We start from the raw sequence: 18,017 nt of genomic DNA, 5'->3' as shown, positions 1-18,017 counted from the left end.
TATTTGGGGATTATTTTTGATTGTTGATATTCTCTTTTGGTTTTATTTTTGTGGTTCATTGAAAAAAAGAGAAATTTTTTTTTTCTGATCCGGGGAGCTGTATCCCCAGTAGAAAAATCATTTTAATCACTCTGATATAACTCTGGATGAAACACACCTTTTTTTTTAATAAGAAAAGAGAATTAACTGCTTCAGAAATGACTAATAAATGAAAAACCTTTAAAGGAAACTGTGTCTTAGCTTCCTTCATATGATTTAATCTGCCTTCAACTCGCTGGCCTGGATGGGGATCAGGGCTCTGCTTCAGGGAACCTCCAGTACCCACAGTGTATTTGAGAGGTTGCCAGCCAAAAGCCCCTGCTGCTGGCTTTTCGGGCATCGATCTTTCTCCAAATTTGGCTTGTTCTTCAACAATGAGGCCAGGAGTTTGAGACCCACCTGGACAACATAGCTGTCCAGTAGAGAATCACTTTGTACCCCATAGCTACAAAAAAAGAAAAAAATTACCCAAGATTGGTGGTGGTGCATGCCGGTGGTCCCAGCTACTCAGGAGGCTGAGGTGGGAGGATCGCTTGAGCCTGGGAGTTCGAGGCTGCAGTGAGCTATGACTGCGCCACTGTACTCCAGCCTGGGTGAGACAGCAAGATCCTGTCTCAAAAGAGAGAGAGAGAGAAACAGAAAGAGACAGAGAGGAAAGATGGCTGGCCTAAGAAAATGCAGAAGACAGTCAAGGGTAACCATTTTCCTCTGAAACAGTCCCCTCTGAGGAAGACTCACTCTCCTGTGTGGCCCATATAAGGCCATTTGGCTTGAGAAGTGTAAGAAGTGACAACCAGCAGCAGGTTCAGCTCCACCCTTACTCAGATGCACCCATTCCCATTCTGGCCCTTCTTCCTCCCCTCGAGGCCGGAAATCCATGGGGCCCGGGAATGTGTTCACCTGTAGCTCACATCCCTACCTCTAGACCACGCTCTGGATACCAGATACTGGAATTCCCTTCCCCAACCACCAAGCCCACTTCCAGGGCTCACTCTGCCTGAGGCCTGTGCCGTCCTCCTGAGAGTGGGCCCCGTGCTGAGTGTGTACACCTCTAAGCCAGAACGTGGCAACAGAGCTGTTCGTGGGGAGTGTGGATGGGGCTCACCGTGCAGACTGGAGCATATGTTGGTTTGCACACAAGGATCCTTGCGATCCCAGAAGGAGCTGGGAGGGAAAGAGAAAGCTAGTGGAGGGTATGTTCAGGGAGAGCTTCCCAGAGGACAGTAAAGGGCAAAAAACATTTTACCAGGCAAAGAATAGAACAGAGAGGAGGGTCAGGCTTTTCACGCAGAGGACAGGACAACCAGAATGTCTGATAGGAGAGGGTAGCACTGATGACTTACGGAGGATGGATTAGGAGGGGGGTGAGTGGTGTGGTTCAAGGAGATGCACAAGAGGGTTGCTATAATAGTCCAGGGAGGGGTGACAGAGACTGCCCTAGAGTGGCGGCAAAGGAGATCCATCCATCCATCCATCCATCCACCCATCCACCCATCCATCTGTCCACCTATCCACCCATCCACCCATCCACCCATCCATCCACCCACCCATCCACCCACCTGTCCATCCATCCACCCATCCATCTACTCAGCCACCCACCCATCCATTCATACACTCATCCACCCATCCATCTACCCATCTACCAATCCATCCATCCATCCATCCATCCATCCACCCATCCACCCATCTGTCCATCCATGCACTCATCCACCCATCCACTCTTCCATCCATCCACTCATCCATCCATCCGCCCACCCATCCACCCACCTATCCATCCACCCACACATACATCCACCCACACATACATCCATCCACCCACGCACCCATCCATCCATCCAGACACCGTCCATCCATACACTCATCCATCCATCCGTCTATTAATCCACTCTTCCACCCATCCACCCATCCCTCCATCCACTCACCCATCCCTCCACCTATCCATCCCTCCACCTATCCATCCATCCATCCACCCACTCATCTATCCATCCATCCATCCATCCATCCAGCAACCCATCCATCCATCCCTCCACCTATCCATCCATCCATCCATCCATCCATCCATCCATCCACCCACTCATCCACCCACCCACCCACCCAACCATTCATGCATCCATCCACGTCTCCTTCCACCCATCCACCCACCCACCCATCTATCCACCCATCCATCCACCCACCAGTCCATCCATCCATTCATCCATCCATTCCTTACTTCACTCAACAAAAATATCCATTGCTGGTTTTTCCTCAGGTCTCTGGCCTCTAAAAGTCAGTAAGCCCCAGTATTCAGGCCTGTGGGCTCCCTGTCTTGGTTTCTCATAGCTCACAGTTTTATTTATTTATTAGAGACAGGGCCTCAGTCTTTCGCCCAGGCTGGAGTGCAGTGGTGCTATCACAGCTCACTGCAGCCTTAAACTCCCAGGCTGGAGCAATCCTCCCAACTACAGATGCATGCTTCCATGCCCAGCTAATTTTTAAATTTTTTATGGAGATAGAATCTTGCTATGTTGCGGCCGGGCGCGGTGGCTCATACCTGTAATCCCAGCACTTTGGGAGGCCAAGGCTTGCGGATCATGAGATCAGGAGTTCAAGACCAGCCTGGCCAACATGGTGAAACCCCATCTCTACTAAAAATACAAAAATTAGCCAGGTGTGGTGGCGCATGCCTGTAATCCCATCTACTTGGGAGGCTGAGGCAGGAGAATCACTTGAACCCGGGAGGCAGAGGTTGCAGTGAGCCGAGACCGTACCACTGCACTCCAGCCTGGCGACAGAGCGAAACCCTGTCTCAAAAAAAAAAAAAAAAAAGAATCTTGCTATGTAGCCCAGGCTGCTCTCAAACTTCTGGCCTCGGCCTCCCAAAGTGTTGGGGTTACAGGTGTGACCCACCTCACCTGGTGTGCTCGTGGCTTTAAATATTTGATACCACCTATTCATTGGTGACTCACAGATTGACATCTCCAGCATGGACCACTCCCCTGAGCCCAGGACTTGCACATCCAAGGAAAATTCTAACATCTCTAACTGGAAATCTCATAGACATGGCCTAGGTAGCGTGGTTTTCCCTCCCTGCCTTTCCCATCTCAGTAAGGAGCAGCCCTACTCTTCCAGAGGTTCCGGCCTGCAACTCTGGAACCGTCTCTGACTCTGCTCTTCCCTCACTCCCCACAGCAGATTCACCAGCAAATAATACGGCACCACCTTCAGAATATATCCAGAGTCGGCTGGGCACACTGGCTCACACCTGTAATCCCAGCACTTTGGGAGGCCAAAGCGGGCAAATCACCTGAGGTCAGGAGTTCGAGACCAGCCTGACCAACATGGAGAAAGCCCATCTCTACTAAAAATACAAAAAAATTAGCCAGGCGTGGTGGTGCATGCCTGTAATCGCAGCTGCTCAGGAGGCTGAGGCAGGAGAATCACTTGGACACGGGAGGCGGACGTTGTGGTGAGCTGAGGTTGCACCATTGCGCTGTAGCCTGGGCAGCAAGAGCAAAACTCTGTCTAAAAAAAAAGAAAGAAAGGAAAAAAAAGAATATATCCAGAGTCGTACCACGTCTCAGGGCTAAACCACAGTCCCCAGTATCTTTTGCCTGAATTACTGAAATAGCTCCCTGAACCCCTTGGTTCTTCCCTGGCTCCACTTCGTCCTTCTCTCCACTCAGAAATCAAAGCAATCCTTTTTTTCTCTTTTATTATTTTTATTTTTTTTTATTTTTTGAGATGGAGTTTCACTCTGTTGCCCAGGCTGGAGTACAGTGGCGTGATCTCAGCTCACTCAACCTCTGCCTCCCGGGTTCAAGTGATTCTCCTGCCTCAGCCTCCTGCGTAGCTGGGACTACAGGCATGTGCCACCATGCCTGGCTAATTTTTGTGTTTTTAGTAGAGATAAGGTTTCACCATGTTGGCCAGGCTGGTTTCGAACTCCTGGCCTCAAGCGATCCTCCTGCCTCTGCCTCCCAAAGTGCTGGGATTACAGGTATAAGCCACCACATCTGGCCCAAAGCAATTCTTTCAAAGCATAAGTCAACTAGGGTCATGCATCTACTCAAAGTCCTGCAGTGGTTCCTGTCTCACTCAGAGACAAAGCCAGAGGCCTTTCTATGGCCAAGAAGCCCCTACTTGCACGGCACCAGCTCTCCTGACCTCACATTCTGCTATTTGAGCCATGCGGTCGCCCTGGCCATCTTACTTTTCCTTGAGTGCAACAGGTCACCCCACTTCCAGCCTTGGCATCTGCTATGTCTTCTGCCCAAAACGCCCTTCCCTCAGCTATCTGTGTTTCTGGCTCCCTCAACTGCTTCAGGTCTTGACTCAAGTGTCACCTTCTCAGAGGGTCCTACACTGACCCCTTTCTAAAATTGCAAATTGGGCTGGATGTGGTGGCTCGTGCCTGTAATCCCAGCACTTTGGGAGGCTGAGGTGGGAGGACCACTTGAGGCCAGGAGTTCGAAACCAGCCTGGGCAACATAGCGAGACCCCATCTCTATTTAAAAAATAAATAAAATTGCAAGCTGCAACCTCCTCCCCTGCTCAGCACTCCCTCACCTGGCTCTACCTCTGTTTTTTGTTTTGTTTTGTTTTGTTTTTGGATGGAGTCTCACTCTGTCACCCAGGCTGGAGTGCAATAGCGCAATCTCACCTCACTGCAACCTCTACCTCCTGGGTTCAAGCAATTCTCCCACCTCAGCCTCCTGAGTAGCTGGGATTACAGGCACCCGCCATCATGCCCGGCAAATATTTTTTGTATTTTTATAGAGACAGGGTTTGACCATGTTGGTCAGGCTGGTCTTGAACTCCTGACCTCAGGTGATCTGGCCTCCTTGGCCTCCCAAAGTGGTGGGATTACAGGCATGAGCCACCACGCCTAGCCTGTCTCTGCCTTCTTTGACTCCAGAGCACCTGTCACCATGTACAAAATATATTTTACTTCTTTGTTTTCTGTCTCTCTACACCAGACTGTAAACTCTAAGATGGGCACTGCTTTAAGAATAACACAGGCCAGACACGGTGGCTCATGCTTGTAATCCCAGCACTTTGGGAGGCTGAGGCAGGCAGATCACTTGAGGTCAGGAGTTCGAGACCAGCCTGGCTAACATGGCAAAACCCCATCTCTACTAAATATACAAAAAAAAATAAACAATTAGCTGGGTGTGGTGGTGCATGCTTGTAATCCCAGCTACTCCGGAGACTGAGGCAGGTGAATGGCTTGAACCCAGAAGGCAGAGGTTGCAGTGAGCCGAGATTGCACCACTGCACTCCAGCCTGGGCAACAGAGCAAGACTGTCTCAAAAAAGAATATATTTTTTTAAAGACCCTATCTCCAAATACAGTCATATGCTGCAGTATTGGAGTAAGTACTTCAACATATAAATTTTGAGGAGACACACTTCCGCCCCTAAGAGTTACCTCATGGAAAAAGGGTCTTTGTAGTTGTGATTAAGTTAAGGATCTTGAGAGATAGGGAGATTATCCTGCTGGGCCCTAAATGCTACATAGGTATTCTTATGAGAAGCTGGGGCTGGGTGCAATGGCTCACACCTATAATCCCAACACTTTGGGAGGCCAAAGCAGGAGGATCACTTAAGCCCAGGAGGTCAAGGCTGCAGTGAGCTATGATTGTGCCACTGCACTCCAATCTGGGTGACAGAGTAAGACCCTATCTGAGGAAAAAAAATTGGAAAATCTAGATAAAATGGATAAGTTCCTAGAAAGCCATAGCCTGCCAAGACTGAATCATGAAGAAATAGAAAATCAGCATAGACCAATAATGAGTAAGGAGATTAAATCAGTAATAAAAAGTCTCCCAACAGAGAAAAGCCCAGGACCAGATGGCTTCACTGGAGAATTCTAACAAACATTTAAAAAATTAACACCAATCCTCCTGAAACTCTTCCAGAAAACTGAAGCAGAGGGAACACTTCCAATCTCCTTCTAAGAGGCCAGCATTATTCTAATACCAAAGACACAAGAAAAGCAAACTACAGGCCAATATCCTTTATGAACATTGATGCAAAAATCCTCAACAAAATACAAGCGAACCAAATTCAATAGCAGATTAAAAGGATTATACACCATAACCAAGTGGAATTTTTCCTGAAATGTTAGGATGTTTCAACATATGAAAATCAATCAGTGAAATATAACATATAAACAGAATGAAAGACAATTACATGATCATCTCAATTGCGGCAGAAAAAGCAGCAAGATCCAATACCCTTTCACGATAAAAACATTCAACAAACTAGGAATAGAAGCAAACCACTTCAACCTAATAAAGGCTATAGATGAAAGCCCACAGCTAACATCATACTTAATGGTGAAAGACTGGGCTTGGAGCGGTGACTCACACCTGTAATCCCAGCACTTTGGGAGGCTGAGGCAGGCAGATCTCTTGAGCCCAGAAGTTCAAGACCAGCCTGGGCAACATGACAAAGCCCTGTCTCTACAAAAAAATACAAAAATAAGCCAGGCATAGTGGCACATGACTGTAGTCCCAGCTGTTCAGGAGGCTGATGCAGGAGAATTGCTTGAGTCTGGGAGGTTGAGGCTGCAGTGAGCCGTGATCATGCCACTGCACTCCAGCCTGGAAAACAGAGTGACACCCTGTCTCGAAAAAAATAAAAAGAACTTAAAGTTTTTCCTCTACGATTAGGAATAAGACAAGGATGCCTACTCCTATCACTTCTATTCAGCATAGTATTGGAAGTCCTAGTCAGAACAACTAGGCAAAAAAAAAAAAAAAAAAGGAAATTAAAGACATCCAAATTGAGAAGAAAGAAGTAAAATTATCTCTGTTCACAAATAACAGGTTCTTATATGCAAAAACTCGTAAAGATCGAACATGCACACAAAATTAGTTGTGTTTCCATATCCTCACAATGAACAATCTAAAAAGGAAATTAAGAAAACAATTCCAGGCCAGGCGCAGTGGCTCACGCCTGTAATCCCAGCACTTTGGGAGGCCAAGGCGGGTGGATCACAAGGTCAGGAGATCGAGACCATCCTGGCTAACACGGTGAAACCCCATCTCTACTAAAAATACAAAAAAAATTAGCTGGGCATGGTGGTGGGCACCTGTAGTCCCAGCTACTCGGGAGGCTGAGGCAGGAGAATGGCATGAACCTGGGAGGCGGAGCTTGCAGTGAGCCGAGATCGTGCCACTGCACTCCAGCCTGGGGGACAGAGCGAGACTCCATCTCAAAAAAAAAAAAAAGGAAATAATTCCATTTATAATAGCATCAAAAAGAATAAAATACTAGAAATAAACCTAACCAAGGAAGTGAAAGATTTGTACACTGAAAACTGTAAAACATTGCTGAATTAAATTAAAGACACAGGTAAATATAAAATTTACATCCATGTTCATGGATGGTAAGACTTAATTGTTAAGATGTCTGTAGTACTCAAAACAATCTATGGTTTCAACACAATTGCTATCAAAGTCCCAATGGCATTTTTTGCAGAAAGAGAAAATTTCATCTTAAACCTCATGTGAAATCTCAAGGGACTCCAAATAGCCAAAACAATTTTGAGAAAGAAGAACAAAGTTGGGGACTCACATTTTGTGATGCCAAAACATATTACAAAGTTACAGTAACCCAAACAGTGTGATACTGGCATAATGACAGACAAACAGACCAACAGAACAGAATATTCATAATGGCCCAGAAATATTAATAAATGCTCGTGTATATGATTAAATGATATTTGACAAGATGCTAAGACCATTCAATGGGGAAAGAATAGTCTCTTCAACAAGCGATGTTGGTGGCCGGACACGGTGGCTCATGCCTGTAATCCTCACACTTCTAGGAGGCCAAGGCAGGAGGATTGTTTGAGCCCAGGAGTTCAAGACCACCCTGAGCAACATGGTGAGATCCCATCTCTCTTTAAAAAAACAAAAAACAAAACAAAAAAGCCAAATTATGTTGGGGAAACTGGATATCAACATACAAAAGAATAAAGTGGCCGGGCACGGTGGCTCATGCCTGTAATCCCAGCACTTTGGGAGGCCAAGGCAGGTGAATCACAAGATCAGGAATTCGAAACCAGCCTGGCCAATATGGTGAAACCCCATCTCTACTAAAAATACAAAAATTAGCTGGGCATGGTGGTGGGTGCCTGTAATCCCAGCTACTCAGCAGGCTGAGGCAGGAGAATCACTTGAACCAGGGAGACAGAGGTTGCAGTGAGCTGAGATGGTGCCACTGCACTCCAGCCTGGGTGACAGAGCAAGATCCTGTCTCAGAATGAAGTCTGGGGGCCAGGCGCGGTGGGTCACACCTGTAATCCCAGCACTTTGGGAGGCTGAGGCGGGTGGATCACCTGAGATCACGAGTTTGAGACCAGCCTGGCCAACATGGTGAAACCCCATCTCTACTAAAAATACAATAATTAGCCGGGCCTGGTGGCATGCGCCTGTAAGCCTAGCTACTTGGGAGGCTGAGGCAGGAGAATTGTCGAACCTGGGAGGCAGAGATTGTAGTGAGCCAAGATCACACCACTGCACTCCAGCCTAGGCAACAGAGCAAGACCCTGTCTCAAAAAAAAAAAAAAAAAAATTCGATCCTTATCTTACACCATATACAAAAATTAACTCAGATTAAATAACTAAATGTAAGACCCAAAACTATAAAATGCCTGAAAGAAGACACAGCAGATTGATTTCAGGATTGATTTCCAACAATCTGATATCAGACTTCTGGCCTCCAGAACTGTGAGAAAATAAATGTCTTGTTTTCAGCCACCAAGTTTCTGGTGATCTGTCATAGCAGCCAGGGGAAACTGATATAGTACAGTGAATAAGTAATAACTCTAATGCCAGGTAAATCGGTGCTATGAAGATAAAAACCCCGGGAGGAGACAGTTACAAGGAATGTTACCACCCTAACTTAGGATGGTTAAGGGACCTGACCTCGAGTCAAAAACCCTGTAACAACCAAGTACTTGGTAAGTTAGAACACAGAGAGGTGCACCACAATTTTTCTTTTTTTTAATTAGAGAAAGGGGCCGGGCGTGGTGGCTCACGCCTGTAATCCCAGCACTTTGGGAGGCCAAGGCGGGTGGGTCACCTGAGGTCAGGAGTTCAAGACCAGCCTGGCCAACATGGTGAAATCCCGTCTCTACAAAAATACCAAAAAAAAAAATTAGATGGGGATGATGGCGGGCACCTGTAATCCCAGCTACTCAGGAGGCTGAGGCGGGAGAATTGCTTGAACCCGGGAGGCAGAAGTTGGAGTGAGACGATATTGCACCATTGCACTCCAGCCTGGGTGACAGAGTGAGACTTGGTCTCAAGCAATCCTCCTGCCTCAGCCTCCCGAGTAGCTAGGACTACAGTCATGTGCCACCATACCTGGCTAATTTTTTTTTTTTTTTTTTTTTTTAGAGATGAGGTCTCACTATGTTGCCCAGGCTGGTTTCGAATTTCTAGCCTCAAGGGATCCTCCTGCCTTGGCCTCTCAAATGGCTGGGATTACAGGTGTGAGCTACCATGACTGACAATCATGATTTTAACAAAAATGACCAAGGAGAATAAAAATAAGGGCAAAGTAGTGGCCAGAGGCTAGGTCCCATAAGCGCAGAAGCAAGGACCTTAGGGTTAGAAAGCAAAGGAATGTCACACATGTTCAGAGGCTCTGCAGGATGACAGGGCGTAGGGACATGACTTGGGAGGCTGTTGCCCTAAATACGTAACTAGGCCAAGAAGGAGGGAGAAGTGCTGGAATTCTAGATGTATTTTACATATAGAGCCAATAGGATTTGCCAATGGATCAGAGGCAGGGAGTCAAGAGGGGGAATGGGAGCAGTCATGCCATATAGTACACCTGTAGTTCCAGCAGCTAGGGAGGCTGAGATGGGAGGATCGCTTGAGCCTGGGAGGTCAAGGCTGTGGTGAGCTTTGATCGTGCCACTGCCCACCAGCCTGGGTGATAGAGGGAGAACTTGTCTCAAAAAAAAAAAAAATTCCTGTGAGTTTAACCTAAATTACTGGATGATGGTGGTGTCATTTACTGAGATAAGAAACACCTGGGGAGGAACCATCCGGGCACAAATTATGAGCTCTGACCTGGACATGTTAAGTATGAGGTCCCATTTACCATCCAAGTGGAGATCCCAAATAGACATTTGGGATCTTGTGTCTGCAGTTCGAGGAGAGGTCGGAGGAGTCACCAAGCCATGCGTCTGAGTGAGGTCACCCAGAGTGGGCGAGAAGTGAGCAGGCAGGGCCTGACAGCACGGATCCCATGACGCCAGCCTGCTTTGCACGCTAGGACAGCTCAGGCTCTGGCCTTGCCTTCAACGACAGCCTTGGGCTCACGTTATGGCAGCATCCCCAAGGAGCCTCCTGCTTGTCACTGGCTTGTGTCCAGCCAGGCACAGATTTGCAACTGGGCAATTCTAACCTCTAGAGTAAGTGAGCCATTCCCTCGTAGAAAAAACTTTTATTGGCCGGGAGTGGCTCACGCTGTAATCCCAGCACTTTAAGAGGCCAAGGTGGGTGGATCACTTGAGGTCAGGAGTTCAAGACCAGCCTGGCCAACATGGTGAAACCCTATCTCTACTAAAAATACAAAAATTAGCCAGGCATGGTGGCAGGCGCCTGTAATCCCAGCTACTTGGGAGGCTGAGGCAGGAGAATCACTTGAACCCAGGAGGTGGAGGTTGCAGTGAGCCGAGTTAGCGCCACTGCAGTCCAGCTTGGGCAACAGAGCGAGACTCCACCTCAAAAAAACAAAAACAAAACAAAAAACTTTTGGCTGGGCGCGGTGGCTCACGCCTGTAATCCCAGCACTTCGGGAGGCCAAGGCGGGTGGATCATGAGGTCAGGAGATCGAGACCATCCTGGCTAACACAGTGAAACCCCGTCTCTAGTAAAAATACAAAAAATTAGCCGGGCGAGGTCGCGGGCGTCTGTAGTCCCAGCTACGCGGGAGGCTGAGGCAGGAGAATGGCGTGAACCCCCAGGGGGCAGAGCCTGCAGTGAGCCGAGATCCCGCCACTGCACTCCAGCCTGGGTGAAAGAGCAAGACTCCGTTTCAAAAAAAAAAAAAAAAAAAAAAAAACACTTTTATCAGGCCGGACTCAGTGGCTCACGCCTATAATCCCAGCACTTTGGGAACACAAAGTGGAAAGGATCAATTGAGCACAGGAGTTCGAGACTAGCCTGGGCAACATGGTAAGACCCCCATCTCTACAAAAGATAAAAATTAGCCAGATGTGGCGGTGTATGCCTGTGGGCCCACCTACCCAGAAGACTGAGATTGAGCTCAGGAGTTCAAGGCTGCAGTGAGCTACGATCGTGCCACTGCATTCCACCCTGTGTGACAGAGTGAAACCCTGTCTCTCTTAAAAAAAAAAAAAAAGTCCAAAAATCCTTTTTGCAGCCAGGCGAGATGGCTCACATCTATAATCCCAGCACTTTGGGAGGCCTAGGCAGGTGAATCACGTGAGGTCAAGAGGTTGAGACCAGTCTGGCCAACCTGGTGAAACCCCATCTCTACTAAAAATACAAAAAATTAGCCAGGCATGGTGGTGCACACCTGTAATCCCAGCTACTTGGGAGGCTGAGGCGGGAGAATTGCTTGAACCCAGGAGGCGGAGATTGCAATGAGCTGGGATCGTGCCACTGCACTCCAGCCTGGGCAAGAAGAGCAAACCTCCATCTCAAAATAAATAAATAAATAAATAAAAATAAAAAGCAAAAATCCTTTTTGATTTCAGCAAAAAAAATCTTGCATGAGCAATGTAACTGAATATGTCAGATCTGATGTTTCACCTGGAACTGTGGCTGACAAGGAGCTCCTACAGGGTGTGGAAGTGCCAGCTCCATCTTTTCGCTCATCTGGATGTGTTAGCATCTTCTTCTTCTTCTTCTTTTTTTTTTTTTTTTTTTTTCTGTTTGTTTGAGACAGGCTGTACAGTGGCACGATCAGAGCTCACTAGAGCCTCCAAATCCTGGACTCAAGCGATCCTCCTGCCTCAGCCTCCTGAGTAGCTGGGACTACAGGTGCACACCACCACACCCAGATAATTTTTTTTTTCCGTAGAGATGTGAGGGGGGTCTCACTATGTTGCCCAGGCTGGTCTTGAACTCCTAACCTCAAGAGATCCTCCCGGTTCAGCCTGCCAAAGTGCTGGGATTATAGGTATAAGCCACTGCACCCAGTCTGCATCATCTTCAATCTGTGCTTTCTTTTTTTTTGAGATTGGAGTCTTGCTCTGTCACCAGGCTGGGGTGCAGTGGCGCGATCTCGGCTCACCGCAACCTCCAACTCCCTGATTCAAGCGATTTTCCGGCCTCAGCCTCCCGAGTAGCTGGGATTGCAGGCACATACCACCATGCCCAGCTAATTTTTGTATTTTTAGTAGAGACGGGGTTTCACCATGTTGGCCAGGATGGTCTCGATCTCCTGACCTCATGATCCACCCGCCTCAGCCTCTCAAAGTGCTGGGATTACAGGCGTGAGCCACCGTGCCAGGTCCAATCTATGCTTTCTTTGCAGGAATTGTTTTCAGCTATGAGTCCATTCTGTGAGGGTTAGTTTAGTCAAAACCAGATAACATCACTCAACCAAGCTGGCTCAGGCTCACAGCCCCTCCAGGCCACTGTGCACTTCTCTGCCCTGCACTGTGGGCACAGCATCATCACAGCCCTGCCCACTGCATCCAGACGGGATTGGTTAATGGGAGGCAATGGAAGAATAAGAAGGGCAGGGGACTCAGATCAGAATAGCCCTTCTGGGCCCTCTTCCCCATGCATCCCCCAGAACTGGGGACCCCTCTTGCACAGCTCCTCTCAGGCAAGCCTCCCCTCCAGGGACCCCCTCCATGCCCCCTAACCCTGGGCTGGTAACTGCTGCCACCCCTCCAACTGTGCCAGTCCTTACTGATCTCCTTTAATCCCCCCTCCTCGGTGCATTGTAAACATCCCCTTTATCAAACTCTCCCCAGTTAGCCCCACTAAGTGGTACTTTCTGTTTCCAGCCAGGGTCCTGCCTGGTATATGCCCTACAGCCAAGTTACAAGCCTCTCATTCCCCTCTCTTTCCTTCCCCTCTTTTTCCCTCCCCATCTATTTTGACAGGGTCTCTGTCACCCAGGCTAGAGTGCAGTGGTGCAATCATAGCTCACTGCAGCCTCAACCTCCTGAGGTCAAGTATCCTCCCACCTCAGCCTCCCAAGTAGCTGGAACTACAGGCATGAGCCACCATGCCTGGCTAATTAAAAAAAAAAAAAAGGCCGGGCGCGGTGGCTCGCGCCTGTAATCCCAGCACTTTGGGAGGCCGAGGTGGGTGGATCACCTGAGGTCCGGAATTCGAGACCAGCCTGACCAACATGGAGAAACCCCGTCTCTATTAAAAATACAAAATTAGCTGGGTGTGGTGGTGCATGCCTGTAATCCCAGCTACTCCGGAGGCTGAGGCGGGAGAATGGCTTGAACCCGGGAGGCAGAGGTTGCTGTGAGCCGAGATCGAGCCATTGCACTCCAGCCTGGGCAACAAGAGTGAAACTCCGTCTCAAAAAAAGAAAAAAAATGTTAGAAGAGACAGGGTTTCACTTCATTGCCTAAGCTGATCTCCAATTCCTGGCCCCAAGTGATCCTCCCACCTTGGCCTCCCAAAGTGCTGGGATTATTGATGTGAGCCACTGTGCCCAGCCTTCTTTCTCATGAGAAATTAAAAATTCTGGCCAGGCGTGGTGGCTCACACCTGTAATCCCAGCACTTTGGGAAGCCGAGGAGGGTGGATCACCTGAGGTCAGGAGTTCGGGACCAGCCTGGCCAACATGGTGAAACCCCATCTCTACTAAAAATACAAAAATTAGTCAGGCATGGTGGTGCACGCCTGTAGTATCAGCTACTCGGGAGGCTAAGGTGGGAGAATTGCTTGAACCTGGGAGGTGGAGACTGCGGTGAGCCGAGATCCCGCTACTACACTCCAGCCTAGGCAACAGAGCGAGACCGCATCTTAAAAAAAAAAAAAAAAAAAAATTGTATTTTCTTCCCTCCCCACGTAATTGTTTTGCACCCAGGGGTGAGTGCCCCCCACTTTGCAGACATGCCTAGACCTCTCCCCACAAACATGTTGGCTAGAGTTGGAGCTGGGCTAGCGCTGCCTCTTGTTCACTAGGTTCACGTGGGCACGTGGCTCCACTCCGGTCACTGCTTCCTGGGCAGAGGGATGACGTGGGAGGTAGACCTAGGGGGGACAGGGTTGCTTCCTGCCCATGTCCAGCATTCTAGAATTGTCCACATCTAGGCAGGGCGTTCCACCATCAGTGCTGGACTGGACCACCCAATTCCTTTGGACGCTTGACTCAGCCCACACCCGTGCCCCCTCCAGGACCCTGGGCAGGGCAGCCCCAGCTCCAGGTAACCGGCACTGAGAAGAGTACACCTGTCACCGCCTGGCAGGGGCTCGCTCTTTTCTCCGGTGCTGCTCATTCGCGAGGCCTGAGACGCGGACCATCACCTTCCCCGGGCCCAGCCTGGCCTCAATGCAGGCCTCAGAGAGAGGGACAAAACCCAGCCCGCCTCCCTCCCCTCCCCAAGGCGACCACCAATGTCCTGGGGGTCCACCGGGCCTCCTCCAGCTCTGGTCCGAGTTCCTGGCTGCAGCTGGTTTGGGTCTGTGGGGGCCTCCCGCAGGGAAGCGGAGGCCCCTTCTCTAGGCTCCTACATCCTCCTGGGCTGCCCCAGCAGAGCGAGCGGCCCCCTGAGACAGCTGGGCCTCGCAGCTCCCAGCCGAGACCTGTCGCTGGGAGAAAGAAGAATGAATGAAGGGCGGAAGGGGCGGGGACGGGCGGGGCGCGCCGGCTCGCGGCGCCCCCAGGCCGGGCCGCAGTGGGGCGAGGCCTCTAGAGGCGTGGCCTTGGGTGGGGGCGGGGTTTCGGGTGGGGGCGGGGCTGCGCAGGGACGTTCCCGCCGCCGGCCGCCCGCGCCCCGCCCCCGTGCCGCAGCTCGCAGGCCCCGCCTCGGTCCGCCCCTCCGCTCGCTCTCCAAGCAGCCGCGGCGCCGAGCCGGTTTCCCCGCCGGTGTCCGAGAGGCGCCCCCGGCCCGGTCAGGCCCGGCCCGCGCCCTCCGCCCCCGCCTCCCCGGGCCGGCGGCGGTGGGCGAGCTCGCGGGCCCGGCCGCCCCCAGCCCCAGCCCCGCCGGGCCCCGCCCCCCGTCGAGTGCATGAGGTTGACGCTACTTTGTTGCACCTGGAGGGAAGAACGTATGGGAGAGGAAGGTGCGCGGGCCGCGGGGTGTGGGGCGAGGGCCTGGGGGGTTGCCCGGGGCAGCGTGGGGCACGGGAGGGGGCCGGGTCTGCCAGGAGGCCGCGCCCCTGCCTCCTCCGGGATGAGCTCGTCCTTCCGAAGCCCGCAGGCCCCTCCCTGTCCCCCTCCCGCCCGGGATCCCCCTCCCCGGCCCCCGGCGAGCTGCCCTCCTGGCAGCGGCGGGTCTGGGGGCCCCTGGACCCTTTTCCTCCCCCCACTCTCCCCCGCGAAGGACTCCCAGGCACTGCCCACCCCGCGCCGGCCTCCATCCGCGTGCTCTGTCCACCACCCGGGCCTCGCCCTGGGGCACCCTTTATCCACTCTGGGAAGAAAGAGCGGCTGGGGAAGCCACAGCCCTGGGTCCCAGTGGCCGGCGGGCGCCTGCCCGGCTCTGTGACCTTGAGCCAGGCGCTGACTTCCTGGGCCTCAGTTTCCCCTTCTGTACATTTGGAAACTGGGTAGTTGCCCCCCGGCGTCGGTGATTGGGGGCCAGATGGGTAGAGCGGAGATAGGTGTCCAGGAAGCCGGAGGCCGTGTACTGCGGGACCCTCATCCACTCTCCCTGTCCGTGCCCCAAACCCGGTGCCTGCCGTCAGTTTTGGCTGGGAGCATGACTCATCCTAACCTCCTCTTTAGCCCCTTCTCCCTCACTGGGGCCCAAGGCGCAGTACTGCACTGCAGTTAGGGTTCAAGGACTCCCCCAAGACTCCCCCAGCCTAGGACAGGGTCTGGGGGCCCCTCCTTGGATCTCCTTCGCTGACCTATCACATAGATCCACCTGGCCTCAAGGCAGGGGCTGACTCCGCACCTCCCCCTGCCACCAACTCTTCCCAGGCCCATGAAAACCTGATTGGGGTAGGGGCCCACCTTCCTGTAGCCCCTACCTACCTAAGGTACCTGCATCTTCACAGAGGGGCAGGCTGTTGTGGCTTTGGGACCTAGCTATGTGACTGGGCAAGCCATGCCATCTCTGGGGCTCAGTCTCCCCTTCTGTACAGTGGGGAGGGGCAGGTCTGGGGCATTTTCCAGGGCCCACCAGCTCCAAGGGTGCCAGGCCCCAAGGATGACTAAGCATGCCTGTGGCTGGCTAGAGGAGGTGCCAGGCCTCCCTGGGACAGGTGTCTGGGAGTACCTAGCTCTGCAGCCCCTTCCCCTCGCCAAGCCAGGGCATTCATTGCCAAGGATCTGTTAGGGCCGGCACCTCCAGGCTTCCTGCCCTTGACCTCCCAGGTGGCTTCAGCCCAGGATGCACTAATCCAGCCCTGTCCAGTCCCTGCCTTTGAAGGGCCCTCTTAGTACTTCTTCCTGGGCAGGAGAGGGAGGAAAGGAGGCTGTGATAGGAATGTCACCCACTGCCTTATCCCTTAAGCCACTGCTTCCTTTCTTGCCATTTACCTTGCCAGACCCAATGCTATAGCGGGAGGATGGACCTGATCCTCCTCCTAGGCTGATACGCAGGGAAACAGGGCCAGAGAGGCTTGGCAACCTAGTCAGTATCTCAGCAAGACTCAGGCTAGCACCCTTTCTTCTATTTGGCACAGCGACTGCCCTGCCTGGACGCTGCACGTGTGCAGTGTGTCAGGACTGGTGCAGGTGTAGGTACATGTGGGGTGGGCAGGGCAAGCTGGGCCTGCACCAGATCACACCTCCTGAGAACGCTTCCCAACTCCCTTCCCACCCCTGCAGGAAGCGAGTTGCCCATGTGTGCAAGCTGCGGCCAGAGGATCTATGATGGCCAGTACCTCCAGGCCCTGAACGCGGACTGGCACGCAGACTGCTTCAGGTAGGGTGGGGTGCCCAGGGCCTGTGTTGCCCTAAACAAGGCCTGTCAGAGAGGACAGGCTGGTCAGGGAATGGGGGAGGCCGGGATATGCCTCCTGGTGCCGTCCCCCATTGTGACTTCGTGGTCTCAATTTACCATTTATGACATGAGGTGTTTTGACTAGAAAATCCCTACAGGGCTTCCTGTTGTCACTTTATTTATCTATTTTTTTTTCTTTTTGAGACGGAGTCTCGCTCTGTCACCCAGGCGGGAGTGCAGTGGTGCGATCTTGGCTCATTGCAACCTCTGCCTCCTGGGCTCAAGCAATTCTCCTGTGTCAGCCTCTGGAGTAGCTGGGATTACAGGCGTGCACCACCATGCCCAGCTAATTTTTGTATTTTTAGTAGAGATGGGGTTTTGCCATGTTGGCCAGGCTGGTCTCAAACTTCTGACCTCAAGTGATCTTCCCACCTCAGCCTCCCAAAGTGCTGGGATGACAGGCATAAACCACCACTCCTGGCCTCATTTTATTTTATTTTATGTATTTTTCTTTTTTTGAAATGGTCTTGCTCTGTTGCCCAGGCTGGAGTGCAGTGGTGCCATCTCGGCTCATTGCAGCCTCCATCTCCTGGGCTCAATTGATCCTCCTACTTCAGCCTCCCGAGTAGCTGGGATTATAGGTGTACACCACAATGCTCAGCTAATTTTTTAAATTTTGTGTAAAGACAGGGTCTCACTTTTGAGACCCAGGCTGGTCTTGAACTCATGACCTCAAGCAATCCTCCTGCCTTGGCCTCCGGAAGTGCTAGGCTTACAGGCGTGAGCTAACGCCTTGGCCTCTGTTATCATCCTAGATCTCTGAGATCTAAATCTTAGAGAGGATGGGAGAGACCTCCAATTGAGCCAGTGCCTGCAATTCAGCCCCCTGCTGGCACCCAGACAGGGGGAAGAGTTGG

At 51.4% G+C, this 18,017-nt stretch overlaps 1 protein-coding gene across 1 annotated transcript in view; it reads left to right on the top strand.

Annotated features, from left to right (window-relative positions):
- Positions 1-14,989: 14,989 nt before the first annotated feature.
- Positions 14,990-18,017, top strand: part of LIMK1 (LIM domain kinase 1) — a 38,508-nt gene continuing 35,480 nt past the window's right edge. The window contains exons 1-2 of the mRNA XM_054495691.2: positions 14,990-15,271; positions 16,986-17,082. Coding sequence (XP_054351666.1) covers positions 15,217-15,271; positions 16,986-17,082 — 152 coding nt within the window. The 5' untranslated portion in view covers positions 14,990-15,216. The remainder of the gene's footprint in view (positions 15,272-16,985; positions 17,083-18,017) is intronic.

The sequence above is a fragment of the Pongo pygmaeus genome, chromosome 6 (genome assembly GCF_028885625.2).
Source record: "Pongo pygmaeus isolate AG05252 chromosome 6, NHGRI_mPonPyg2-v2.0_pri, whole genome shotgun sequence".
Taxonomy (NCBI): domain Eukaryota; kingdom Metazoa; phylum Chordata; class Mammalia; order Primates; family Hominidae; genus Pongo; species Pongo pygmaeus.
This window is presented reverse-complemented; position numbering and strand designations above follow the sequence as displayed.